This window comes from Anguilla anguilla, chromosome 18 (assembly GCF_013347855.1).
Source record: "Anguilla anguilla isolate fAngAng1 chromosome 18, fAngAng1.pri, whole genome shotgun sequence".
Lineage (NCBI taxonomy): Eukaryota > Metazoa > Chordata > Actinopteri > Anguilliformes > Anguillidae > Anguilla > Anguilla anguilla.
Genome location: NC_049218.1, coordinates 11,621,515 through 11,645,444, shown reverse-complemented (window position 1 = coordinate 11,645,444; position 23,930 = coordinate 11,621,515). Strand labels below are relative to the sequence as shown.

Genomic DNA, 23,930 nt, shown 5'->3' with positions numbered 1-23,930 from the left:
GTGCTGGGGTGGTTTTCCTTTCCAACCTCAGCGCTCCATGCCTCGCAGCCAGAGTGGGGATTTTAGTATACTGAGCGTGGTCCCGTCCCGGAGCAGACGGGTAGAGTTCCATCGTCCCGGTGGGAGCCACATTCCGGGGCCTTGCGTTCGGTTTCCCCAGCGGTTTGCAGAAATTGTTTCTCCAGCAGACTGAGCACACACTCGCTCTCCGTCTCTATGCGCACTGACAGACCCACAAACACGCCGCTACCGACAGACATGCTCTGGCTCAAACGCGCGCAGACGGACTGACTGACACACAGTTACAGACACGCTCTGGCTCAAACACGCACAGACAGACTGACCGACACACAGTTACAGACACACGCTGGCTCAAACACGCACAGACAGACTGACTGACACAGTTACAGACACGCTCTGGCTCAAACACGCCACTACCGACAGGCATGCTCTGGCTCAAACGCGCGCAGACGGACTGACTGACACACAGTTACAGACACACGCTGGCTCAAGCATGCACAGACAGACTGACTGACACACAGTTACAGACACATGCTGGCTCAAGCACGCACAGACAGACTGACTGACACACAGTTACAGACACGCTCTGGCTCAAACACACGCAGACGGACTGACTGACACACAGTTACAGACACACGCTGGCTCAAACACGCGCAGACGGACTGACTGACACACAGTTACAGACACACGCTGGCTCAAACACGCGCAGGCAGACTGACTGACACAGTTACAGACACGCTCTGGCTCAAGCACGCACTGACAGACTGACTGACACACAGTTACAGACACGCTCTGGCTCAAGCACGCACTGACAGACTGACTGACACACAGTTACAGACGCGCTCTGACCCAAAAACACGCTGATGGAGAGATACGCTGGCTGGGAAACACACGGACAGACACAAACACACTCTGACAGTTAAACAGAAACACTTGAACTGATGAGCATACACACACATTTACTGCGCACACACTGGCAGACTCAATTTGAACATACTCACTGACAGATAGGCGGACATAACATAAAAAATAGAGACAAACAGAAACTTTCAACCTTTGAAAATGGAACGCAGAAGGCATGTATTTTACCTCAGTTGGGTATATAAAGCTGTAGCTGTTTTCATACCAGCATATAAAAATCTCTGTGTGCTTTTGAAAGGGGCTATGATTGCCTCGTGCTCCCTAAAATAACTTGACCTAACCAGCTGAAAAATTGTCAGTCTCCAAGGGGGAGAAATGTGAACACCTGTGAACCCCCATTTCACCGGATGAAGAGATATCCGAACGCATGCGCACGAGAAGAGTGACTGCATCACGGTCCTGAACTCACGGCTGAGAACCGCAGCATGCGGACCAAATCTCAGCGCTCTCGTTCTAAAGTCACATCAGTAACCATAGCAACAGGCAGGTTACTCAGCTGTAAACATTTAGATTTAGTCCTCCTTATGGGTGCAGGCAGAGGTGTGGGACTGGGGACGGGCTTCCCGAATCTGACGAGATGAGGGATTAAACTGAATGCACACTGGCCCACAGCTCCACCCCAAACCTTCACCGTATCAGTTGCTCGTAATTCCCGAGGAAAATGCTTGATTGAATAGTGCTAATACAGTAAAGTTTGATCAAACAGTACAATGAAAAACATATCCATGTTAATGGGCACCCCAGGTAATTCACATGCACGATTTCATGGGGCATGGGAAAAAGGCCACTCATACTTTCCATTGTCTCATTTTTATGCAATCCTTTTGATTTTATTTACTTTATTGGCAAATTTGACTTTATTTAAGACCTCACAAACATGGCAGGTAGGAACTTTAATGAGGTGGACGTGAAAAATATCTTCAGCGTCTCCATTCTTTATTTTTTATGCTGTATATTTGATTTGTGTTTCTTCTCCCGTTGGGTCCAAGCATTGCGTGCGGCAATAACTCAAGTTACATAACCCACACCAGGTTGGGGGTTTATTTCTAATTCTGATTTATTGCTCTGTCGATCGTAAAAATATTTGTGTAGTGAAGTACAGGAATCCTTTTACGAAAGAAGATATTAAAAATAAAGAGTCATCTGGACCAGCCACATAAACAGTTATCAATACTGTTACTGTTGTTTAATGATACTGTTACATAAGTGTGTATGTGTGTGCCTGTTTGTTAGTGTGCGTTTGAAGGGAAAAAACTACATAGTTGCCAACACATTCAGGCATTTTTTGCAGTCAACATATTATTTTGACTTGGGAATTGATGTTCTCTCTGGGTATTCGATTAGTCAACGTTTATTATTATTATTATTATGATGATGATGATGATAATGATGATTATTATTATTATTATTTTTTGTGATATTTGTATGGTACAGTTCAGGAATTCAATCATTAGATATTTAAATAAATGATTACATTATACTAGTACCTTGCTTAGTATTTGAATTTTGAAGTATGGAGGAGGATTTTGTGTCTCTCCAATAGACAACAGTTCCGATAGTTTTGGAGGTGACTGTAAATTGCAGATTAGCTAAACGTGATTATGCATAGAACAAATTCCTTTTTCTCTGTTAATGTCATTGAGTTAGTGCAGTCATTACAAATGCTGACGGTGAGACTAAGTATCAAGTCCCAGTGAGATACTTCCCCACTCAGTGTCTGTTAAAGAGCCTCAGGGGTTAGTCAGTCGTCCGGGGATTTTCGGTGACACAATTGGTCCACGTCTTCAGTCCCAGATGGTCAGCCCTTCAGTCGAGAGGGCATGTTTTCACCTGATCTTGGAACTAACCTTATGAGAGTAAATTATGAGAATGAGGTATACTGCCAGTTAAGCAAAGCTGCATATCCCTCATCACAGCCGAAGTCTATATTTTGCATTTATTTTTTAAAAAACAGCTGTGTAAAATGACAGTATGTCAAGTTCAAGGAATGCGATTATCCTAGGATAAGGATTTCATCTTTCAATATTAGTAATGAAACAACAGGGAGATAACAGGGAGATAAGCCTTACATGGTGTGGGTTAGAGCTGGGCAGCCGTTAGGAAACAATTAATCTCTCTGCTTTCCTCCTTTCTCTGTGTCTTTGCCTCTCTCTCTGGCTTGCCCTTACCTCCCTTTTTCTTTCCATCTCTCTCTTTCTATTTCTCCTCCCTTCCACATTAACAGAACAGTATCCCTTAGACCCTCAGGGACACATAGAGAAGGGGAGTATTTGGGGATTTCTCAGTTCACCAGGCGTGGATTGACCCGCCTGCAGCTTGAACCACTAAAAACGTTCATAAAGCTATTTCAGGAGCCCTTGGCAAGTCCCTGTGGTGAAGGGGGGTCGCGGGTAGGGAGAGTAGTGGACCTAGAAAAATAGTGACCTACTTAAGCGATCGGTATTCAAACCTGAGATAGACAGCTCAAATATTTTTTTTCTGACACGAAGGACTGACTAACTGTTAATGACGTGCAACACCCCTGCTCCGGATGCACACACAGACACACATGCACACACACACACCGAAACACAACTCAATTGCTTTTACACTAATAGCTTGTTCAGTATATAACATGTTTGAAGCACATGCTCAATTCTTCAATAATGTCACTTAAATCATTATTTATTTTTATGATTTATGATTTTTATATTATTCTTGAGTGTTCATTATTTAATTTACATATTCATGTACATTTATACACAGATTGCCCTCCACTTCATAAAAATAAATGTAATGTAACTTCAGGTTTCCGTATTTGAAGTAGAGCTGAGATGCAGCAACTGGATACTATCACAGACGGCTGGATGAAATAAGACTCAGACATTAATTCCTCATACTTGTGTTTGAGTCATTATTTGCTCCAAAACGTCATGGCTAATCCACCCTCTTAGATGTATATGTTTACTCTCCCCCAGGTAGGGAGGGTAGCGCCCAGATTCTTGTGATGCTACTGCCAAAATCTTGTCAAGTCCGCTGTGTGCATGATAAATGAAGTTATTTTTTAAACTTTGTTTATTTCAGAAATACATCCCAAGCATGTACTAGCAAAGAAAAGAAGGTTTCCACTGTAATTGATAGTACACAGTAATTGATTATAGCTGAAAGGTGGAAGTAAGGGGGCCTGTTTGAGGCAGGGTCAGTTTTTTGTTCTCTTTTTGTTTTCATGTAACTGAGCTCATATGGAAGTGCTGGCCCTCAGCCCTGTGTCTCTCTTTTCATCATCCTTAGAATCTGTTAGAAATGTCCAGCTTCAGTCTCAGGGTAAAATAAAAGGGTGTTTTGCTATGTACTGTATTTACCTTCAACCCAGCTGAAAGGTCATCACAGGCAATGAGGTAATGCGGCCCGGCTTGGCTGATTGGCTATTCGGGGCGATGAGGTAATGCTCCTCAGGCTGGCTGATTGGCTGTTGGGAGAGGATGGGATGCTTTCCAGCCTAGCAGGGGCGTGTGTGCTCATGTTGTTTCCTCTGTGCATGTGTGTGTGTGTGTGTGTGTGTGTGCATGTGCGGGTGCATGCCTGTGTGAGACGCTGTAATGTGCCTGTAAACAGATATGCTTCAGCAGTGCCCGGGTCTGGAAGATTGTGTATACAAAGCTGCTGATTAAACAGAATTACACAGTAAGCCACAGGCCAGCCATTGGGGTGAAGTGGCGCTGCCCTCCACATGTGAGAAAAGAAAAACAGCTACAGGAACTTTTCAATCATTGGGCCTGTTGAACCCTTGTAATGAAAAGCAGGCGTCCAAAAACCATTTACGATTACAGTTCACAAATGGATTCTGGGGATAATTTGACAGTGACCTATGCCAGCCCCAATGTCGGCCGCTATTTTTTTTTCTTCTGATTAATGAGGGAAAAACCGTATGTTGCCCTGGTGTACTTCAATGTACTGATCTTATGCCAACACCAAGGATGCGTCACACATCTCATTAAAATGGCATTAAAATCATTAGACACTCATTTCCAGCATTTACTGAATTAGGTTCCCTATCTGGTGACAGAAGAACTGAGTGGGAGTTCCTCCAGGTGCTCTCCCTCTGTCACTGGGACCCCGAATAAGTGAAGGCTCAGGTCATTCATGTGTCTTTCCTGTCTCTCCAGCTGGTGATGGGGACCCTGGATGGAAAGCTGCAGCTTTTCCGGCCCAGCGATGGAGCTGCTGTCCTCTGACCCTGGATCTGATCTCACCTGACCCTGAATCTGATCTCACCTGACCCTGAATCTGATCTTACCTGACCCTGAATCTGATCTCACCTGACCCTGAATCTGATCTTACCTGACCCTGAATCTGATCTTACCTGACCCTGGACCTGTGTTTGGCTGATGCTGGATCCTGAATCGGCTCGCAGCTGATCAATAAACTCACTTGACCTTCTTCACAGCTAAAGAGGCTTCCAGTATTACACATTAAAAAATCCTTTGATCTTGGATCACAGTACTTACACTTGATTATTTCAGCCCAATATTTCGGTGTCTTAATAATATCATAATGTCATAATATTATAAACCTGTAGCACACACACACACATGCAGGCACATTATTCAGATATGCATTTGTGCATATACTGTACAAGCACAGTTTTATCCAGCATGCCTGGTGTGTTAAGTAGAGGAGTCTACACTGCTGTGTATGGTTTTCTAGTTTCACTGAAATATAGCTTTAAACATGACAGAAGATTGTGCAGTGAATACTGATTATTTAGTTTTTCCATGTGTTAAATTCTGAAACAATAATACGCATTAGCGCATATAGGAAATGGTGGTGGAGCAGTGCGGGTGGGTTGGCGGGAAGCGGGAGTGCCCGATGGGGCAGCTGGTGTTGTGCTGCTGGTAACATTCGAAGTATGTCAGTTTTTATCCAAGGTTTGAGGAAATGGTAGCGCTGACAGAGCTCACGCCACTGTTGAGAGGCAGTTCTGCAAACGGCAAGATGGCGGGACACTGCTGGTGTGCAGAGGCCCTGGCGAGCCCCCCCATCTGATGGCTCATCTGAGGCCACGGTGAAAACAGCCCCTTTGTTTAGAGGAACGGCCGAGTGTTTCTGGAAGAGTAAGCAGCCATATGATCGCACTTGGCCGCCCCCCGGCCTTTTCTGCATGCCTACAGCCTCACGTATCATATAGCATTAAATAATACGGCAGGTTCAGAACAAAAATAGCTTTATTCTCCTCCGTCCCGCCCCAGGGAACTCACACAGCGGGGGTTGAGTGGTTGATGGGGAGAGCACATGACCGTAGCCAAGCCGAACACAGCTCGAAAAACAGCCCTTGTGTTTTTAATAAAGGCCCCAGTGTGCTTCACGCACGTGCTGATGTCCTTCGCATGCGCGGCGTCTCCTGTCCAGCAGTCCACCTCTGCCCATCTGTGCTGTAATCCCATCGCCCTGTCCGTACGCTGGGCAGCTGTGGAGTGTCTCAACGTCTAAGTCTCTTCCAGGTTCGACGCGTTTCAAGGACTGGGTGTTCTTCTCAGTTGTTCTTTAATCAGCATCATAGTGAAAGTTGCTGACGGGAGGGAAAGAGTGGGTGATGAGTAAGAAATAGATTAGAGAGAAGGGAAGGGTTGATGGGAAGAGAGCACCACAGGATGTGGGGATTTATCAGGGGGATGGTCTCGGGTCCAGGGTTCGGGGTCTCAGCTGCAAATTACAATCAACAAAGAGATTAATTTGTCTCCTCACAAAGTATCTATTTTTGAAGCATCTCTGTTTTATATTAAGAAGTAGGACCCACAGATCTTGGCCTACTCCTCATTTCTGAGATAGCTCTCCCCAGAACAGTTTAAAGTTCGAGAGAAGGTTTCGGAGCGGGAAGTTTTCTCAATAAAGCAAAGTTTAAAAACTGTTTTGATGTTTTGACGTGTATTTTCCGCTTTTGCAAACGGCTGCACTTTATCCTGAGTGTGCTGTCTCAGCATGGCTGGTTAGCCTGTTTTTATTGAAGCTGAATATTCTGCTACTATGGTTCTCCTTTAGTGTCAGTGTGTGTATGACTGTCTGTGAGTTCATCAGCATTGTGAAATGCCTTTACTTCTGGCCCGAAATACTCTCTCAGAGGTCACAGCAAATGCTGAAAAGACACAGGGAAGAACACTTTCAGTGCATCACTCTGGCTAATTATATATTTATTATTCCGTCTCCCTAGTACATCCCCCTGGCTTAAATCTATGGGAGGAAACATTCTGCTATGTGGCACCTAGGTTGTGGAATTCACTGCTAGTTCCTATCAGGGGCTCAGTTTTCCCTGGATAGTTTTAAAATGTAAAGTGGAACATTGCTTTTTTCAACTTTATGCTGTTGTGTAATGATAAATTACTGATAAGAATAACTGCTAATATTACAGCATGTGATTGTAAATTGATTTTATTATTTCCTGTACATGCACACAGGTATGAGACATTATTATTATTATTATTATTGAAAAGTGACTTAAATGATATCCTGAAAGTACTATTATGGCAGTGATTCAGCAATGAAAATAGAAGTAAAAGGTGAGTCTTCCGCAGACTTCTTCCTGCTCTGGCCTAACCATCTAAAAATGTGTTAAAACAAGAAAACTGCCTGACCACCTGCAACCTAAAACGGAAAAGGACCAAAACATAAACATAAAACAAAACATGGTAGCAGCAAATTGTAACACACTAAAGCAAAGGGAGTCTTAAAGGGGAGACTGTGTCAAAAAGGAATCTCTTTTCTCAAAGGAATTTCTAAAAAAAAAAAAAAAAAAAGTCCCCTCAGCTGAGGCGTCTTCAGGCTTTATCTAGTTGACTGTTAAGTGGACACAGGTGCTCATCGTCAGGCAATCAAGCCTGAATCAGCTCCACCTACAGGATTGAGACATGCACGCAGACTCACAGAGCATGTGAATGTAACAACTCTGAAAGCCTTGTAGCCAACAAAAAGGCCACCTCAGCTCTAGGTTTAGGAGAGTGTGTCTCAGGCCATTAGCCTAAAGTATGTACATATTATTTTGTGCAGTGACATCATAAAAGTGAGAGAGAGCCCCATCTGCTCAAGATGGAGTGCTAGTTATAGTATTGCTCTAGCTGTACAGCCTAGTCAGCACGGACAATGCATTATAATGTGGTGTTTTTATTATTCTTTTTTTTTAATTGCAGTTGGTAATCACTCGAAATGATCAGATGTAATGGAAAGCCCCTTTGAATTTAAAAGCCCATTTTCTTTGCTGTTCTTTATTACACACAAATGAAACCGTAAAACAGCAAAGCAAGAGAACATCTGCAGTTTATTTTCCAGAGAGAAAGGGAAGCTTTTATTTCTCTCCTTTATGAAAGAAATAAACCAGATTGCAATGAGTTGGATCGTGGACAGTACAAGCAATTGTGAAATTCTAATCGTGTCCAAAATTATTTTTACCTGGCCAAGTTAAGTGCTGTTATGGAGAGTACATAACACTCTGGAAAGTGGTTTTTCTTAATATCCCTAAAATATTTTAACTTAATTTGGAAAAGGAATGTCGCTTAGCAGATTATGTCCTAATTTTATTTAATTTATTTAATTTTATTCTGTTTCCTTTTTCTTCCCAATCTGTAATTGATGATTGTGTCTTGAGTCTCCATTGTCCCACTCACATTTACATTTTTAGGGGTCCAAGAAGTGAAGCTGCAGGAACCCCATTATTATTATTATTATTATTATTATTATCATCATCATCATCATCATCATCATCATCATCCTTTGGGGATTGTTCAGCTTATTATTATTCTTCATTATTTTTCTATGTTTGACCCGTATCTCACAAAATGTAAGGCCTATAATATTGCATTCCACAGTCAGATTGAACTCCTCCGAGACCGACAAGCCAATATCAAGGAAACGCAGGATTCTGATCCTTTGGAATATGTTGATGAAGAGTTATCAAAATCGTTTTTTGTAATCCAAAGCGGTTGGCCCAAATGCTCTTTGTGGCAAATATGGGTAAAATGGATGTGAAGCGAAGCTTCTGAATAACGCATGGATTCTGGATGAACCTTACATTCCCATGACTGTCTGTAGTCCACAAACGGTCATTGAGTACAAATCACGAGGCAAGTATTTTCATGTTGTTGACCCTGGCTTCTTGACTACTTGGCCTACATTCAAAATCCTTCTATTCCAAGATTCAGGTCGGGTGTTTTGTGTCATTCATTATATCCTAACAAATGATAAGATAAGACTGTCTATTTGCCCAATGCTGGACCCTGTTGATTGCCGCATACAGCTATATTTTAAATGTTATTTCAGTTGTTTAATACCTTCACAAAGCTAAAGAGTAGGCCTTTCAACATGTCTACCTAAAGTTATTACTGTATATAACACTGGTAAAACCTGCTCTTTAATACTCAGAGTTCTTTGCTTTGACTACAAGTCCCAGTGTCTCCATGTGTTGTCACTATGTGAGGAGTTTCCAGAATCTGTAGTCTGTGTGAAATTTATGTTTCGTTAATTCCCACATATGTCCATTCATTCTGTTAATGTATTTCACCCTGAAATGACAATTTAGTGACATTTAAAAGTATAGGTCTGAGACTGAAGAGATTTTCCACAATTATGTGTCTTACGTCTTTCTTTGTAAATCGCATGTTTGATTTATCCGAAAAGGGGGGCAAATAATTTGGGGCAATCATAACTTGCGTAATTTTTTCTGTGAACAACATGTTCTGAGCTCCCGGGTCTCCGTGCTCCACTGTTCACCAGTTTCACCCATTCGTCAGGACATCTGAGTGTTCTTATTAAAACAGCTGGCCCTGCTGGGTTAGATATGAGCTAAGCCACTCGCTGGCTGTTCATCATCTTTAAGACAGAACATTCAAGTGCAACCAAGAAATAATGATAATAAGGGGACTAGTCTGCGAGCACTGTGTGGGTGGAATTGTTGTGCTGGATGGACAGTAGAGTGAGATGACGAGGAAAATGAAGAGATCACATTGAGATGTTCCAGACTCTGGGCTGGGGTTAGGAGAGTTGGATGATATTTAGTGAACTGGGCAGGATTTAACAAAGAGAGCACTTGATTTGGTTTCTCTCTATCGCATTGTAATTCTTGTAAGGATTTAAAAAAAAACTTGCTTAGCAGCATTGGCTCTGCAAGCATTTTGAAGTTTGGATCAGCACATTCAATTCAGATTCAGGAACAAGGGCCTAGGCTCAAACCTCAGTCGTGTACACCAGCTGAACTTATTAAAGAACACGAGCATATTTGGTAGTAAGAACAGGCCAATTTGGCGTCTCGTTTGCCCTACAGCTTAAACGTGGTGTCCAGCACTGTGTCAAGCCTGGCCTTAACCAGGCCTCCTGTCTTACAAGCAAATAACTCTCAGAAGAAAACAAGACAAAGCAATGCTGACCTTCTCAAGTCAGTAGGTGGTTACAAACAAATAAATAATAAACTAAATATACAGACTATGTGCTCGAAATATATAAAAAGTTAAAAAGTTACTGAAGTGGTCCATAACATAATTTTTTTTTAAGTACTCAAAAGTACTGTTGCCTATATACTTAACATTCCTTTCACTGGGACACCCAATAGAAAAACCCTATTAAAAAGGATACCACTCGGCTGAGACAATTAAAACTTATAACAACTAAAACTAAAAGAGTGTAATATTATTAAGTGTAATATTCCCGAAATGTCTGAGATTTAAAATATAGCACATAACTTGTATTACTTATTTTAATAGTATGATTTAAACAAATCTGTGGCTAGAAAATTAAAGGCTGTGAAGTTACGATTACAAGGTCATAAGCTTTCAGAATGGCGATTTCTTTCCTCATTATCATTATTGTTGGAGAGGTACTTTGTCTTGTGAGTCCCTTGCCAGACACCGGGAGATTATGGTTTGATTCTCTAAACCATCAAACGAGCCGGTCTGAAGCCAAGCCGTACTGTCCTGGGCCCATATGCTGTTTGAGTAAGAGAGTACACAGCTGTGTATCACTATGAACTTACTGCTCGTATTCCTTCATCCTGAGAACAAGCAGGGCAGTTACTGGAGGCTACGTTCTTTGTGCCTTTTTATCATGTCATCACCATCATCACCGTTCATAAACTTGGCAGACTTGCTTCTACCCCATTGTGACAAATGAACATTTTCTCCAGGATGAAACATTCACAATGAGTGTTCAGAATTCCAGCAGTGATTCAGTCTGAATGGACAGGAAACCGACTCCATTTTGTTCTTATCAGAATGAAAAACACACAGAATCCCAGAAATAGGATTGAAGTGGTCTGGCATAATTATACAAAAGTCTCTTAAATCTAGTACTGTCTTGGACTGTCTATGTAAAACTGTCCCCAACTCACAGTTCAGTTTAATCTAAAGGACGGGAGCATTGGATGGAATAAATCTAAGTCATCTCAGCAGGTTTTAGTGTTCCAGGGACAGTGGGAGGTTTAGCAGACTTAGCAAAGAACAAAGCGTTATGAATAAATCTGGGTTATTTATATATTTGTCTCCTGTCTCGTATCCGCGGAATTTGTGAAAAGTAATGTATTTCCTTTCAAAAATTTAAAAGAAAGTTGCACCCCATTCAAGAAAAAGGCTGCTTGTGCATGCGTCAATTGTAGCTTGAAAATGTATAGATAACACTACAAATATGGTGAATCCTCTATATGTCACCACATTCTAAAGGGCATCAGTGACAGTGATCAAGAGGACTTGTGTTATACTGCTACTCACTAATGCAATGGAAAAGTACTTATCGTATTGTATTGTTGCACTACTCACTACATTTCCCCAATCTCAAACAGTATCACTTACTTTTATTGAAACCTGATGCCATATCCTGCATATTTGCACTGTTATTATATTTTCATAGATATTTATCATCCCACTTTGTTACATTTGTTTTATGGAAAAAAGATCCAAGTTTAAAAAGGCAAGTTGCTTATCTCAGAATATCGTTTCATTTAAAAGTACTCCAATTACTGAATTCTCCCTTGTTTACTTGACGTTGCGTAATACACAGAAACATTTTCTGAGATCAGAAGTTTTGAAATGCAGTTAATCCTCTCACTAGTTACTGTTTCTGTTTCCATCTGACTCATTCTCATTGTTTAGATCCTAATCCTCCCACATTCACCGTTATTCTCTTGAATTAAGGATCATTTTATGCTTTCAGTGTGGGATTACCTCACAATTACACCCACAACCAAGGGGCCAATGAGGGTTTGAATGGTGGCGGTCACACCTGTTGTATTTTTAGCATGGTCCTTAATGACTTACACCAATAAAAGTGAAACTCAGCTCTCTAAATGGATGTTAGCACAATAGAATCAAGGTAATCAGGAAGAGAATGGTCTCACCCACCATAAAGTTTGAACGAGTCAACTGGAGATTAGCATTTGAAAGCACGTTCCCAGCTGCATTTTAATTTCCTCCGGTGGCCTGTTTGGCTTTTAGATATTCAGATAAGTCAGATAGCGCATCACTTTCCAGACTGATCTAATCAAACATGCGGAGATATGAATATACACTGGTGAATCCCTGGATTCCGGGAATGGCCACATCCACTCACACAAGGAATGTTGGCCGGCTTGCTGCGCCAGTGTTGCTCCATCCCTCAGACTCCCGCTTGAGCCAGTGAGATCTGGGCCTCCCAGGAGCACGCTCACACACACACACACACACACACACGTACACATGCACACACTCATGCACATAAATACACACATGCACACAAATGCACAAATACACACATAAACATGCATGCATGCATACACATATGCACACACACATACATGCATATGCACACACATACATTACAAACACCACATGCACACACACACATGCACACACATGCACACACACATGCACATAAATACACGCATGCACACATGCACACAAATGCACAAATACACACAAACACACATGCATGCATGCACACACATATGCACACACACATACATGCTTATGCACACACATACATTACACACACACATACGCACACATGCACTGAAATACATAAATGCACACATACACACATGCACAAATACACACATAAACACACATAAACACATATGCATGCATGCACACACACATATGCACACACACATGCATGCATATGCACACACATACATTACACACACACACACACACACCCACATGCAAATGCACACATACATACATGCACATGCACAAATACACACACACACACACAGCTCTGGCTCAGATGGTGCTGAGACAGGCTCTCTGAACCGCCTCAACTCTTTGTGACAGTTCATCAGTCGGAGAGGGCAGAAGCATGCTGCAGACAGGGAGAGCTTGGGCGGACCCGACGTGACCCTGCTTCCTTTGTCTGCTGGTGTGATACGAAAAGGAAGGAGGATGGCTCCTGTTACTGAGTGATGTCTCCTCCCTCTCGCCCGTGTGTCCATGAAGAGCGTGCGTACGATATGTGTCAGGCCCTGCGTGAGCTGTCTGCCCTGCTGTTACAGATATGTATAACTTACATCTTATCGGATTAGCAGGGGTTCCTAACACTAGCAATTCACAACGTCTGCAGTGAAGCAGCTGAGGTAAACTGCCTCGGTTGCCAAAGGGGGGTCCACAACTCTGGTCCTGGAGAGCCATAGAGTATCTGTTAAACTTCACTGTTAACCGGCACTTCTGATCAATTTAAAGCAGTCGGTTACCCAATGAACTTTTCACACCTGGTTTCTAGGACCCAGCATTTGCAGGCTTCTAATATTAAGGCTAATGCCTAAACCATTAGACAATATGGCCCTCCAGTGCCACATATCCACACACAGGCAGAGCTTCTGTATAAAAGCTGATTTTACATTTTTATTTTTGACTTACGCTCCGCAACAGACCATTGAAAGTAAAAGAAATAAAATTGTAGTAACACATTCCATTGCCATTAATATTGTTGGCGTAAATTCTGTATATACATATACAGTCAGGGATTACTGGCTGTGTCAGAGCTCCAGCTTTCCCATGTCTTCACATTTTCTTGTCAAAATAAGTGACCATGGTTGAGCTGACAGTATGTGTGTTTGGTGGTGATGAACTAAAAGGGAAAATATTTTCCCTGCTCCTCCATCAAAGACATTTTCTCGTCCTCTGCGGTAGGGCAGCTATGGCTTTCTTACCACCTTGTACAATTATCCGCCACAACCCCAACCACACCAACTTCATGGAACCTAAATATTTGTTAGGAGTATTACTGGCTTTTCCCAGGAATGCCCCCCCCCCCCCCCCCAACACATAATTGCACACACAAGCAGACACACACACAAACTGCAGATTCATTTCAAGGCTATGGTTTTGACAGATTTCTCTTTCTCTCTCCCTCTCCCTTGCCCTTGGGATGAGACCCATGCGACTGGCTTCCTGCCAGTCTACTAAAGCCCTTCCAGCACTCACCCCCTTCATCCTTGATGCTCTCCAGTATATATTCCTGAGAGAGTTCATCCTTTTCATCTGTGACCCTCTCCTGTAGATATTCCTGAGAAGCCTTTACCTGGCACTGTCCAGGAGATATTCTCCTGGGCCCGGGGCGATATAGCTCAGGAGGTAAGACCGATTGTCTGGTAGTCGGAGGGTTGCCGGTTCAAACCCCGCCCTAGGCATGTCGAAGTGTCCTTGAGCAAGACACCTAACCCCTAACTGCTCTGGCGAATGAGAGGCATCAATTGTAAAGCGCTTTGGATAAAAGCGCTATATAAATGCAGTCCATTTACTTTACAGGGTTCACCCCCTTCATTTGTGTTACTGTCCAGTAGATGTTCTTTAGAGGGTTCACCCCTTGTCCTTTGTACTTCCTGCTATACCTGGGACTGTGTAAAAAAATTAAATGTGGCCCTCAATCTCTTTCACCTCGGCTAACCCCCACCCCAGCAATTTGAGGCCATGGGGTAAGTGAGGACCCCAACCGACCCCATATCCCAGGTCTTCGTGAGAATTTACCGTCTTGCCAGAATTTCTGTTTTGATTAACTTTTATGGGAAATTAGGGAAAATTGCGAATTCTTCTAGTGCATATTCTCAGTGAGGGGTGAAGGCGGACCTTTACACTGAACAACCATGCAGGGTCACGCATTTTTACATTGGGGGGTGGGGGGAGGGGGTTCTTACCTCATCTTCCAGTGCCTCATGTTTCTGTGGATTACTCCTGGAGTGCCAAACCCTGAGGGCATGGAGGGCGCGGGGGGTTGTTATGGTGGTGAAATTAGGTTCTCTGGGTGAAATTTGGCTGTGGCTTTTTAAATGAAGTTTTATATGTTGAAATAGTTAGTTGTGTTCAACATCTTGGCCTACAGAATCATGTCTTCCCTGTAATGAAAATGTGTTGGGAGAAATACTCTTTCCATTCAAACACACACATACTTGGGGTAAATCTGAACCATCCTCTCTACTGTGTTTTAAAGTCAGCGAACAGCTGTCCTGAGAAGTCAAGTTCATATAGAACACATTTTCCTAATAAAAATACTGTACTATTAAAACATTTATTTGAGCTCTGGCTTTGATTTCTTTCATTGTTGAAATTATAACCTATATTTTTATAGGGGTGGGAAAGAGTTAGCCCAGAGCATTTCCATTGATGTCAGCTGGCCCCAGAATCTTGAACGTGTGTTTCATGGCCTTTTAGCAGTGGACAAGTCTACAGCTTGCTAGCAATACTGTATGTTGCCAACATATTCACTGCATTATATGTCACTGTGACACATGAACTTGTGCTCATACCAAATTATTAATTTTGTCTTTACGACTATCTTCCTTTTGACACCCAGTGGCTTGAATAATAGATGTCACTATATGGCAGTATCCCTGTGCTTCTTCATTCTGCACTTCGTCAAGCATGCATTGGTTTATTTGATCTGCCATTCAGATGTACACCACGAAGCAACATTGTCAGACAACTTCCATAGGGTGCTATTACTGAAATAAACTAAATCAAGTGCGCAGCTTAGGAAAGATAAATATTTACAAACAGTTTTTCTGCTTGGCAAAAGATTACTCAGTTACAAAATCAGTACCAGTAGCACACTATCCCCAATTAAATTTTGTTAGCAATATTTGTCTTTACATCACAAAATTGGGTGACATTTCCTCAGATTATTCTACCTTGGTCTAAATGAACTCTCTGTCACCAAATTCTCTTGCGTAATTTTCTTGTTTGTGTCCTAGCCCTTATCGTACATTTTGTGAAACTGAGTAACCCAGTAGCAGAAGGGTCCAGTCATCACACAGATGTTTCCAAAACGTGCTTTCACATATTAGTGAAATAACGCATAACCCTCAGGTGGAATGATTGAAGGGAACGCCAGGTTCCAGTGGACCCGCGTGGAAGACGTCTGGCCACGAGACACATTGCCATTGAGAATTCGCTGAGTCACAGGAAGTGAGAGGCAGGAACACCTCGCTCCGGCTGACCACGTCAATTCCGTGCATGTGGGACTCAAGCGAGCTGAGAGCAGCGGTCGTGATTTATCCGTGCGGGGCCCGAAAAGCCAGAGGGAGCGTGGCGTTCACGGCCTGAGGCGCAGCGAACCCGAGCTGTCGAGGCCCTGAGTTGTGTGCATTTGCCCCACCTGCTGTTTTTTGTCTCACAGTCGATGATGGATGTCGAGATTAAGAGCAGATGTGTCAGGAGGAGAACAAGGCGTGAAAGTTTAAGCGTTCGACCGAGGGGTCAACTGATCCCCTCGGCGCTGGGAGGGGGGCTGGCCATACCCCTGGACTCCTACTGGAGCTGGAATCCAAGGTGCTGCTGGATGGGGTAGTGATTTAGGTACAGAGGGGTGTAAGTTTGACTGTACATCTTCTGCATGACACCTGAACATGGTACTTTACCTCAGCTGCTCCAGAAAGTAAGGAAATGTTAATATACTTCTCGAGATGGTTAACTGCAAAACAAATAGAACAGTTTGAAGAGTCACTCCCCCTCCTCGGGTTAGTGCATCCGGAATCATGCAGCTTGTACAGTTCCACTGATATATGGAAAAACTGAAAAAAAAAACTGAATAAAACTATTTACTAAAAATGTAAAATACAGGTTACTGATTAAGTTTATAATCCTGAATTGTGTTTTAAAAGATCACCAAACTTTTACCTGGAACAGGCTTACAGATGTAAAGGGTTTTGAATGCCTGTCAACAGGTGTATATAATGCCAAAATACTTTTTGCCAAATTGTATTGAGAGGGGCAGGCTCACATTACTTCATCAGTGAATAGACCTACAGACTCATTACTGTGCCATAATCCCAGGGCCAAAACAATGTTCTGCAGCAGTTCACTGTCACCAACCAAAAGACAGGCGCTTGTCGCTAGTGGCATTGCATTTATATCGGAACTATACACCATAATGCCTACATAACACAGCCATAATCAATATATAACACTCATCCTTACCAGCCACAGTAGCATATTACAGCTTATGATAAAACTTTTACAGACCAGATTCCGAAATAACTTCCACAGAGTGATTGGGATATAAATGATGTCAGTGTGAGGACATCTAGTTTCAGCTGTAATGCACGTTATGCCAAGTGTCAGGCCACACAAGACAATGTAATAATGTCTGTTTTTAGAGTATTCAAAGACAGTATTGCCTTTTTTCACATCCTCTTTGTTCTGGGCATGTATCGTGATGCGGTGTTTTTGTGCCAAGTCAAACTAGACTGGGAGGTAACAGGACGATGTGTTTACAGTGGATCAAAACTGGGCAGGCATCAGCAGATCCATTGCCTGACAGAACTGTGCCAGGATTCTTGTGGCTATATGTTCCTTTTTGGTTTTGAATAAATTCATTTATTTTTGTTTACTTTCTGCATATATAATAGTTTTATATTATGCATGCTTTGTTCCATGATTCCATGATGTATGCACACACACACAAAAAAAAGTGCTGTATCAATTTCCAAAAGAAAAACTAAACCCCTGTTGTGTTTTGAAACATAACACTAGATGTTTTAAACTATACATCATTTGCCACAAAAATATTCAGAGGCTCACTTTAAGCTGATGACAGATAAAATTAAAATGTTCCTAATTAATGACTGACATCAAAACCCCAAAGCTCTGCACTCTGATAAGTATGATGAAGGATGTGTATTCATTAAAGAAAGGTATGCATAAAGCAAGCATATGGTAACCGAGCCTAAACAAGACATTCCTGCTAGTATCAGTCAGATAGAAATCACTGGGGATTTGCAGTACTTTACAGACCTCTCCAAATGGAAATGAGACCTTGTCGCATCTCAAACAACACATAATTTGTTTGAACAAATAGGTCAACCAGTTGGCAAACTTTAAAAACTATTTCTTTAATTTGTGTTTAAAAACGAGTTAATATCGGCATGTCTGGCTTAGGCCAGGGGCTGAACTGCATGTTGGGATGCAATCCAAGAAAATAAGTGCAATATGTCAAAAGAAGATGGCCAATATGCGTGAGTCGGAGCACACCAAAGTGCTGATGGTGTTTCTGAGTTAAGGCAAAGACTGATCAGAAGAATATTGTTCTGAACCAGACTGAGAAACCACAAGGAAACAAGGAAAGAAATAGTTTGTACAAAACAAGTCATCTTCTAATTTTAAAGGTTTGCTTGTAAAAAACACACATATGTGTCATCAGCAAATCTGCTGAATGTATTCTAAACAATTCCAGGCTGTATACTCATTCTCTCTCAATTGGACCAGTCCAGCGGTATATTAAGTTTGCTAGTGTGTTTGTGTGGTCTTGTTTGTGCATGATTGAAAGTGGGTGGGAGGATATTGTTGCAATTTAACTATATAAAAGCATGAATCTGCACACACTGCACAGTGGAAAGTCAGTGTGGCAACATTTTTTAGAAATACACCATGCAGTCATGTGATACTCTATAAGAAAATCAGGCAGGCGGGGCTGCTGGTAATGTATGCAGTGCTGCAGTATGGCAGTGTAGCCGTATGTGTGTGTAGTGCTGCAGTTGATCTGAGCAGTGTAGCTGTAGAGATGATTGCTGCTGCATTCTTTTTAAAGCAGTGCACCTGTACAACTGTGCAGTGTTGTACTGTATATGATTTCTGCTGCAGTTGATTTAAGTAATGCTGCAGTTGATTTGAGCAGTGTAGCTGCAGAGCTGTGCAGTGTTGTATTTGATTTGAGCAGTGTAGCTGCAGAGCTGTGCAGTGCTGCTGCACCTCCTGTGCCCAGGGACCCCAGGCATGAGCTCCTCCTCCACTGAGGTGATCTGGACAGCTCTGCAGAGTGCACTCTCCGCTTCTCCAGAGCACATTTCTCTCTCTTTGTCCGTATGCATTGCCTCTCTCTCTCTCTTCCTTGTTTAACTCCAGCACACTAATATACTACTCTACTGTTCTCCAGCTCTTTTTTCTTTTGTACTCATATTATTTCTGTATATGCAGTCTGTGTTCTGCTTTATTTTTATGCCTTTCTGTAGCTCTGTCTCTTCTGTTTACCTTCTCTGATTTCCATTCATTTGTCAATACTGTCTCTTAAAGTTCATTTTCTCACATTTTTTATTCCTCTATCTCAAACACTTGAAACAACAAACAAAAGCCTGATTAACGAAAAACAAAAGACACAGAATCTACAGCAAGAAACTTGCAGCCACAATTCCACAATTGTTGGTGAGTCACTCTGTGGTGGATGGAAGCTCTCACGGGTACACTGTTTGCCTCAGACAAACGGGAATTCAAAAAGAAAATCTAAATTCTTTTTACTGGCAGGCTGCACATTTTCCTGCTGCTCTATGACTAGATGGTGTATATTTATAACTTGGAAAGAGATATTTGCATTCTGAGAAAGAAAGGGTTATGGCTGTGATCTCCTTTATGAATTCCTGTGGTGGACTTTGTGTGGGAAGCCAGGACCAAACGCTGAAAAGGCAGGTGGCAAGCTTCCGCACGTGAAGCTTTCTAATCAACTTTACGTGGTTGCAAGATAAGAGTCATGGTTGTAGGCTGTTGCTGAGGTCAAGCATGCGGCAGTTGCACCCGCCCCTCACACTGAGCAAAGAGTTATGATGTCACCTACCGCCTGTCAGAGGCATGGTGGTCTTCATTGTTGATAAGTCATGAATTATTGTTTAGATGACAAGTAATAAGACGGACGTATTTGAGCATGGCCACACACACGCACACACACACATACAGATGATAGAAAATGGCTGACAGAAAGTGCCTTTCAAACATGATTGGTAGATAATGGAACTACTAAGTGAAAAGTAGCTTGCAACTGCATTCTGTGGTAAGTGTGGAATACAGATGTGAACCATCGAAATGACAGGAGGTCGAAACTGCTGGCGCTACTGGTGCTTCTGCACCACTTGACAAAATGGAGGAAGGGCTGTTATACTCCACTAAATTGTTGTTAGTCATACCAATACAGACTCAAGGTTGCCAGTTCAGAGCTATTTCACTTTCCTTGCACTGGATTCTTTTCATTTTATCAGAAACCTTCATTTACCTTGAGGACTGAGGGACATTCTGGTATTTATTTCTCTACAGCCTCTTTGTTTAGAAGGCCAGAGACATTTCTGGCAGCAACCCTGGTTCAGCCAGTCAGTTGGCATGCTGGAGTGGTGAACAGGAGCAGTGACTCCCTGCAAATGTGCACAATATTTGCTAGATTGCTGCTTATTTTTATGGACCTAGGATCTTGTGATGATCCAGGAGACACCATGAGTGACTTAAAGGGTGAAGCTGTCATCGGCTGTCAATCTCTGACATTCTGAACACCTGCCCAATGCTTGTTTGCTTGACTGGAGGTCCTTGCGTGGGCCAGCAACATAAAACACACCACATGTTTTCTCAGGACTACACTGCGTGAGGCCTTCTCCCACATTTAGGAGACAAAATGGACCTCGCCGAACAAACTCGTCATCATATTAAGGACTTAATGTATAACTGTATAGCTTGGCTGCCCATGCATTTAATCCTACAGTGCACACTAATACATGCAGAAGAACAAAGCTGTTGGACAACATAGCAGGCGTGACGGACTCCTGTTCAACATTCTCTGGCCAAGTACCGCTTTTCTAACATGCTGATTTGTCACTTGAGAAACAAAGTACTCTTTGAAGGCAGAATTGAATGCACATCAACAGCTATTTAATCAGAGAGAAAGGGAAAACAAATGTCTGCAAGCCTTTTCCACTCACACAGCTGTGATCAGATCCACCTCATTTTCTAAGCTATCTTGCACATTTACGGGATGTGGAGACTTTTACTGCAATGTAATGGGATTAGAACCAGCAAGGCCCACTTGCTATCATTCTCAATGCTGCCCTAGTATTTCACCTATGGAATAAACTAACATACGCATAGAACATTCCATCAGCATTGTGACATTCTATCAGAAAACTAACGTCTAACTGCAGGGAGAAGCATTTTGGAGGAATGAGGACCATCTGTCACAAGCAAAAGGTCCTGCATGTTGGCCCAGATGACCATGAGGCCCTTTTATAAGCATCCCAGATTCAAACCTTTGGGTCACGGAAAAGAGGCTGATATTTACACATAATGTAAACCTGCGTGCAGGTCAGTCAAAAGCCCATCTGCACCTGATTTAGTTTGGGTTGTGTTCAGGGTCCTGCCATTCTCCTGATGAAGAATCAAAACTGCCATCTGGGAAAAAATACTTAATGTTCAGTCCACTTCCCAAGAGGGCTGGTGCTCTTTTTTACAAACCCACGGAGGGCTGTGCCACCTCTGATTAAATGCACATTTCTTTGGGAATCTAATATTGCTATGTCAATTTGAACTGGAAGCAACGCCTTCGAGAAAAGTTGGGAATTGGGAAAGTCACCCTTTTTTTTTAAACCCACAGGGTTATGACAGGCTGGCAATGCCTGTAGAGTAATTCACATTTCCTTGTTGGTGATTTTTCCTTTTTTCTTGTGTGAGGTTTGTGTGTTCTCCTGGTGTCCCCCGCCTGTGTGTGCATGTATGTGTGTGCATGTGTGCATGTATGTATGTGTGTGCCTGCGTGCATGCATGTACGTGTGTGCATGTGTGCATGCATGTGTTCCCCCTGGGATGGACTGGCATGAATTCCAATCTTGTACTCTTTGGCTGCCAGATAGATCCAGCTCTAAAGGAAGATGAGGGTCAGGTGAGGATGGATGGTAGAATGCAGAAGGAGAGTTATATTTCAGAATTCCAGCACATTCTAATGTCAGTTTCAAAACACATTCAGCATTAAGGTTATTGACACTCATTGTGTCTTCCTTTAATGTAGCAGGAGACGCAACGCAAAAAAGAAGAGAGATACATTGTATAGAGTAGAGAATTCATATGATTTAGCTTCTCTTTGAACTGATAAGTTAAATCCGCCTGGTATTTCCACATTGCATCTGTCATACCTGGGCTCTTGTAACCAGTCTGTCTAAAGACAGCCAAATACCAGCCCCTCCCCTCTTCAGGTTTTTACACAGATGGAAATTCCGCCACTGACTCTGACCAGCCCATGTCACCGTATTAATGCAGAACCATGCACTCCACAGATCTGCCTCCTTGCACACACTTTATGCACATGAGCCACTGTACATAAACACACACACACTTTATTACTAATTCATACGAGCAATTATATACAATCATATATGGATACAAACATGCAGAAATATGCATGTATACCCATATTCACTCAAAATAATTCTGTATCACACTTTCAGACCATCCATTTATTGTCACAGACACAACAAAAATACATTAGTTAGAGTTAGAGCACAACTTTTCTACAGTTTAACAAGTACTTCTCAATCCAGGTCCACTAGACTGTCCTGCCAACTAAGCAAAACATTTGGAATAGGGCTCATGTTGCTATTTAGAACTGAAAGCCAGACTGGTAAGATAAGTCTTCAAACTCTTATCTCTGGAATAAATGGTGAAAGTTGACAGAATGAGTTTGATATCACAGTTTCACACATACAGGAACCAACCCCCCAGAGGCCTACTCCCTATGAAGCACCCTATATATAAATGCAGTCCATTTACCATGAAGCAGTGTTGTTAAAATACAGCAAACTATAATACAGACTGTGACACATCATTGCATTGGTTTCAAATCATTTCTATTATAACATTTGTTTACATGACTTGTTTACTTACAGTGCACCAGTAAGTGGGCATGTTGCAGTTTCTCTTAATCCTGTTTTGCTGTAATTAATTAGGGAGTTGCTATGGAATACTGGTCCCCCATTATGGCTCCGAAAACTCTGTGATCCATGGCGTTTCACTCAGTCACACAGCTGCAAAGGGGAGGGGCTCATAGGAATCACATCACTCACCCAATTAACTGAAACCCAATTTCCTCAAGGCTCTAAAGTGACTTCATTCCTTTAATCACTTGCTTTAATGATCAGAATGGAATGGTAGCAAGTGTGGGGAAAATGTTTATAGAATTCTGATTACACAGCCCCCTGTTTCTGCGAATCCAGTTAAGAAGAATGTTGCAGCAAGATACATCTGATAGGACCAAGGCCAGAAGTCTGTTTTATGTTTTCTTTGTTCTCTGTTTATGAAGCAGCTACATAGGTTCAGCATTTATCACAGTCAGACCTCCTGGAGCCCATAAATATTTCATGATTTGAATTGAAGCATTCAAGTTGCCTGAAATATGAATCGAGGAGATCATTTCAGCACAGAAATATGTCCTGTTTATAAACAGCTCTTCTTGTGAAGGTTGGATTGAATCTCTCAAAGGAGTGCCCTTCAAATACTGGTCGCATTGCTTATGCAAAAAGAACATGTCGTCATTAATTCATAAATACCATATTTTAACTCAGCCAGTGTTTTTTAAAAGGCAGTCCCAAATGGATGTGTTTTAACTGCAGAAACTGGCCAACACTTGCAGATTCAGATTCATGTAGGCAATTTACAGACCTCCTTACAAGTTACAAGAAAAAACTATGTCTATAGTTGTATCCAAAGTCCACCATGACTCATTGCCCATAGGATAAATCTTGGTATTGGGAGGAACAAATGCTCTTGAGTCAA

General features: G+C 42.2%; 1 protein-coding gene across 2 annotated transcripts in view; it reads left to right on the top strand.

Moving 5' to 3' along the window:
• wdr27 (WD repeat domain 27) overlaps window positions 1-7,077 on the top strand; it is a 62,310-nt gene extending 55,233 nt beyond the window's left edge. For both annotated transcript variants that reach the window (XM_035399412.1, XM_035399411.1), the window contains exon 25: window positions 5,088-7,077. In XM_035399412.1, coding sequence (XP_035255303.1) covers window positions 5,088-5,156 — 69 coding nt within the window. In that variant the 3' untranslated portion in view covers window positions 5,157-7,077. The remainder of the gene's footprint in view (window positions 1-5,087) is intronic.
• The last annotated feature ends 16,853 nt before the right edge of the window (window positions 7,078-23,930 follow it).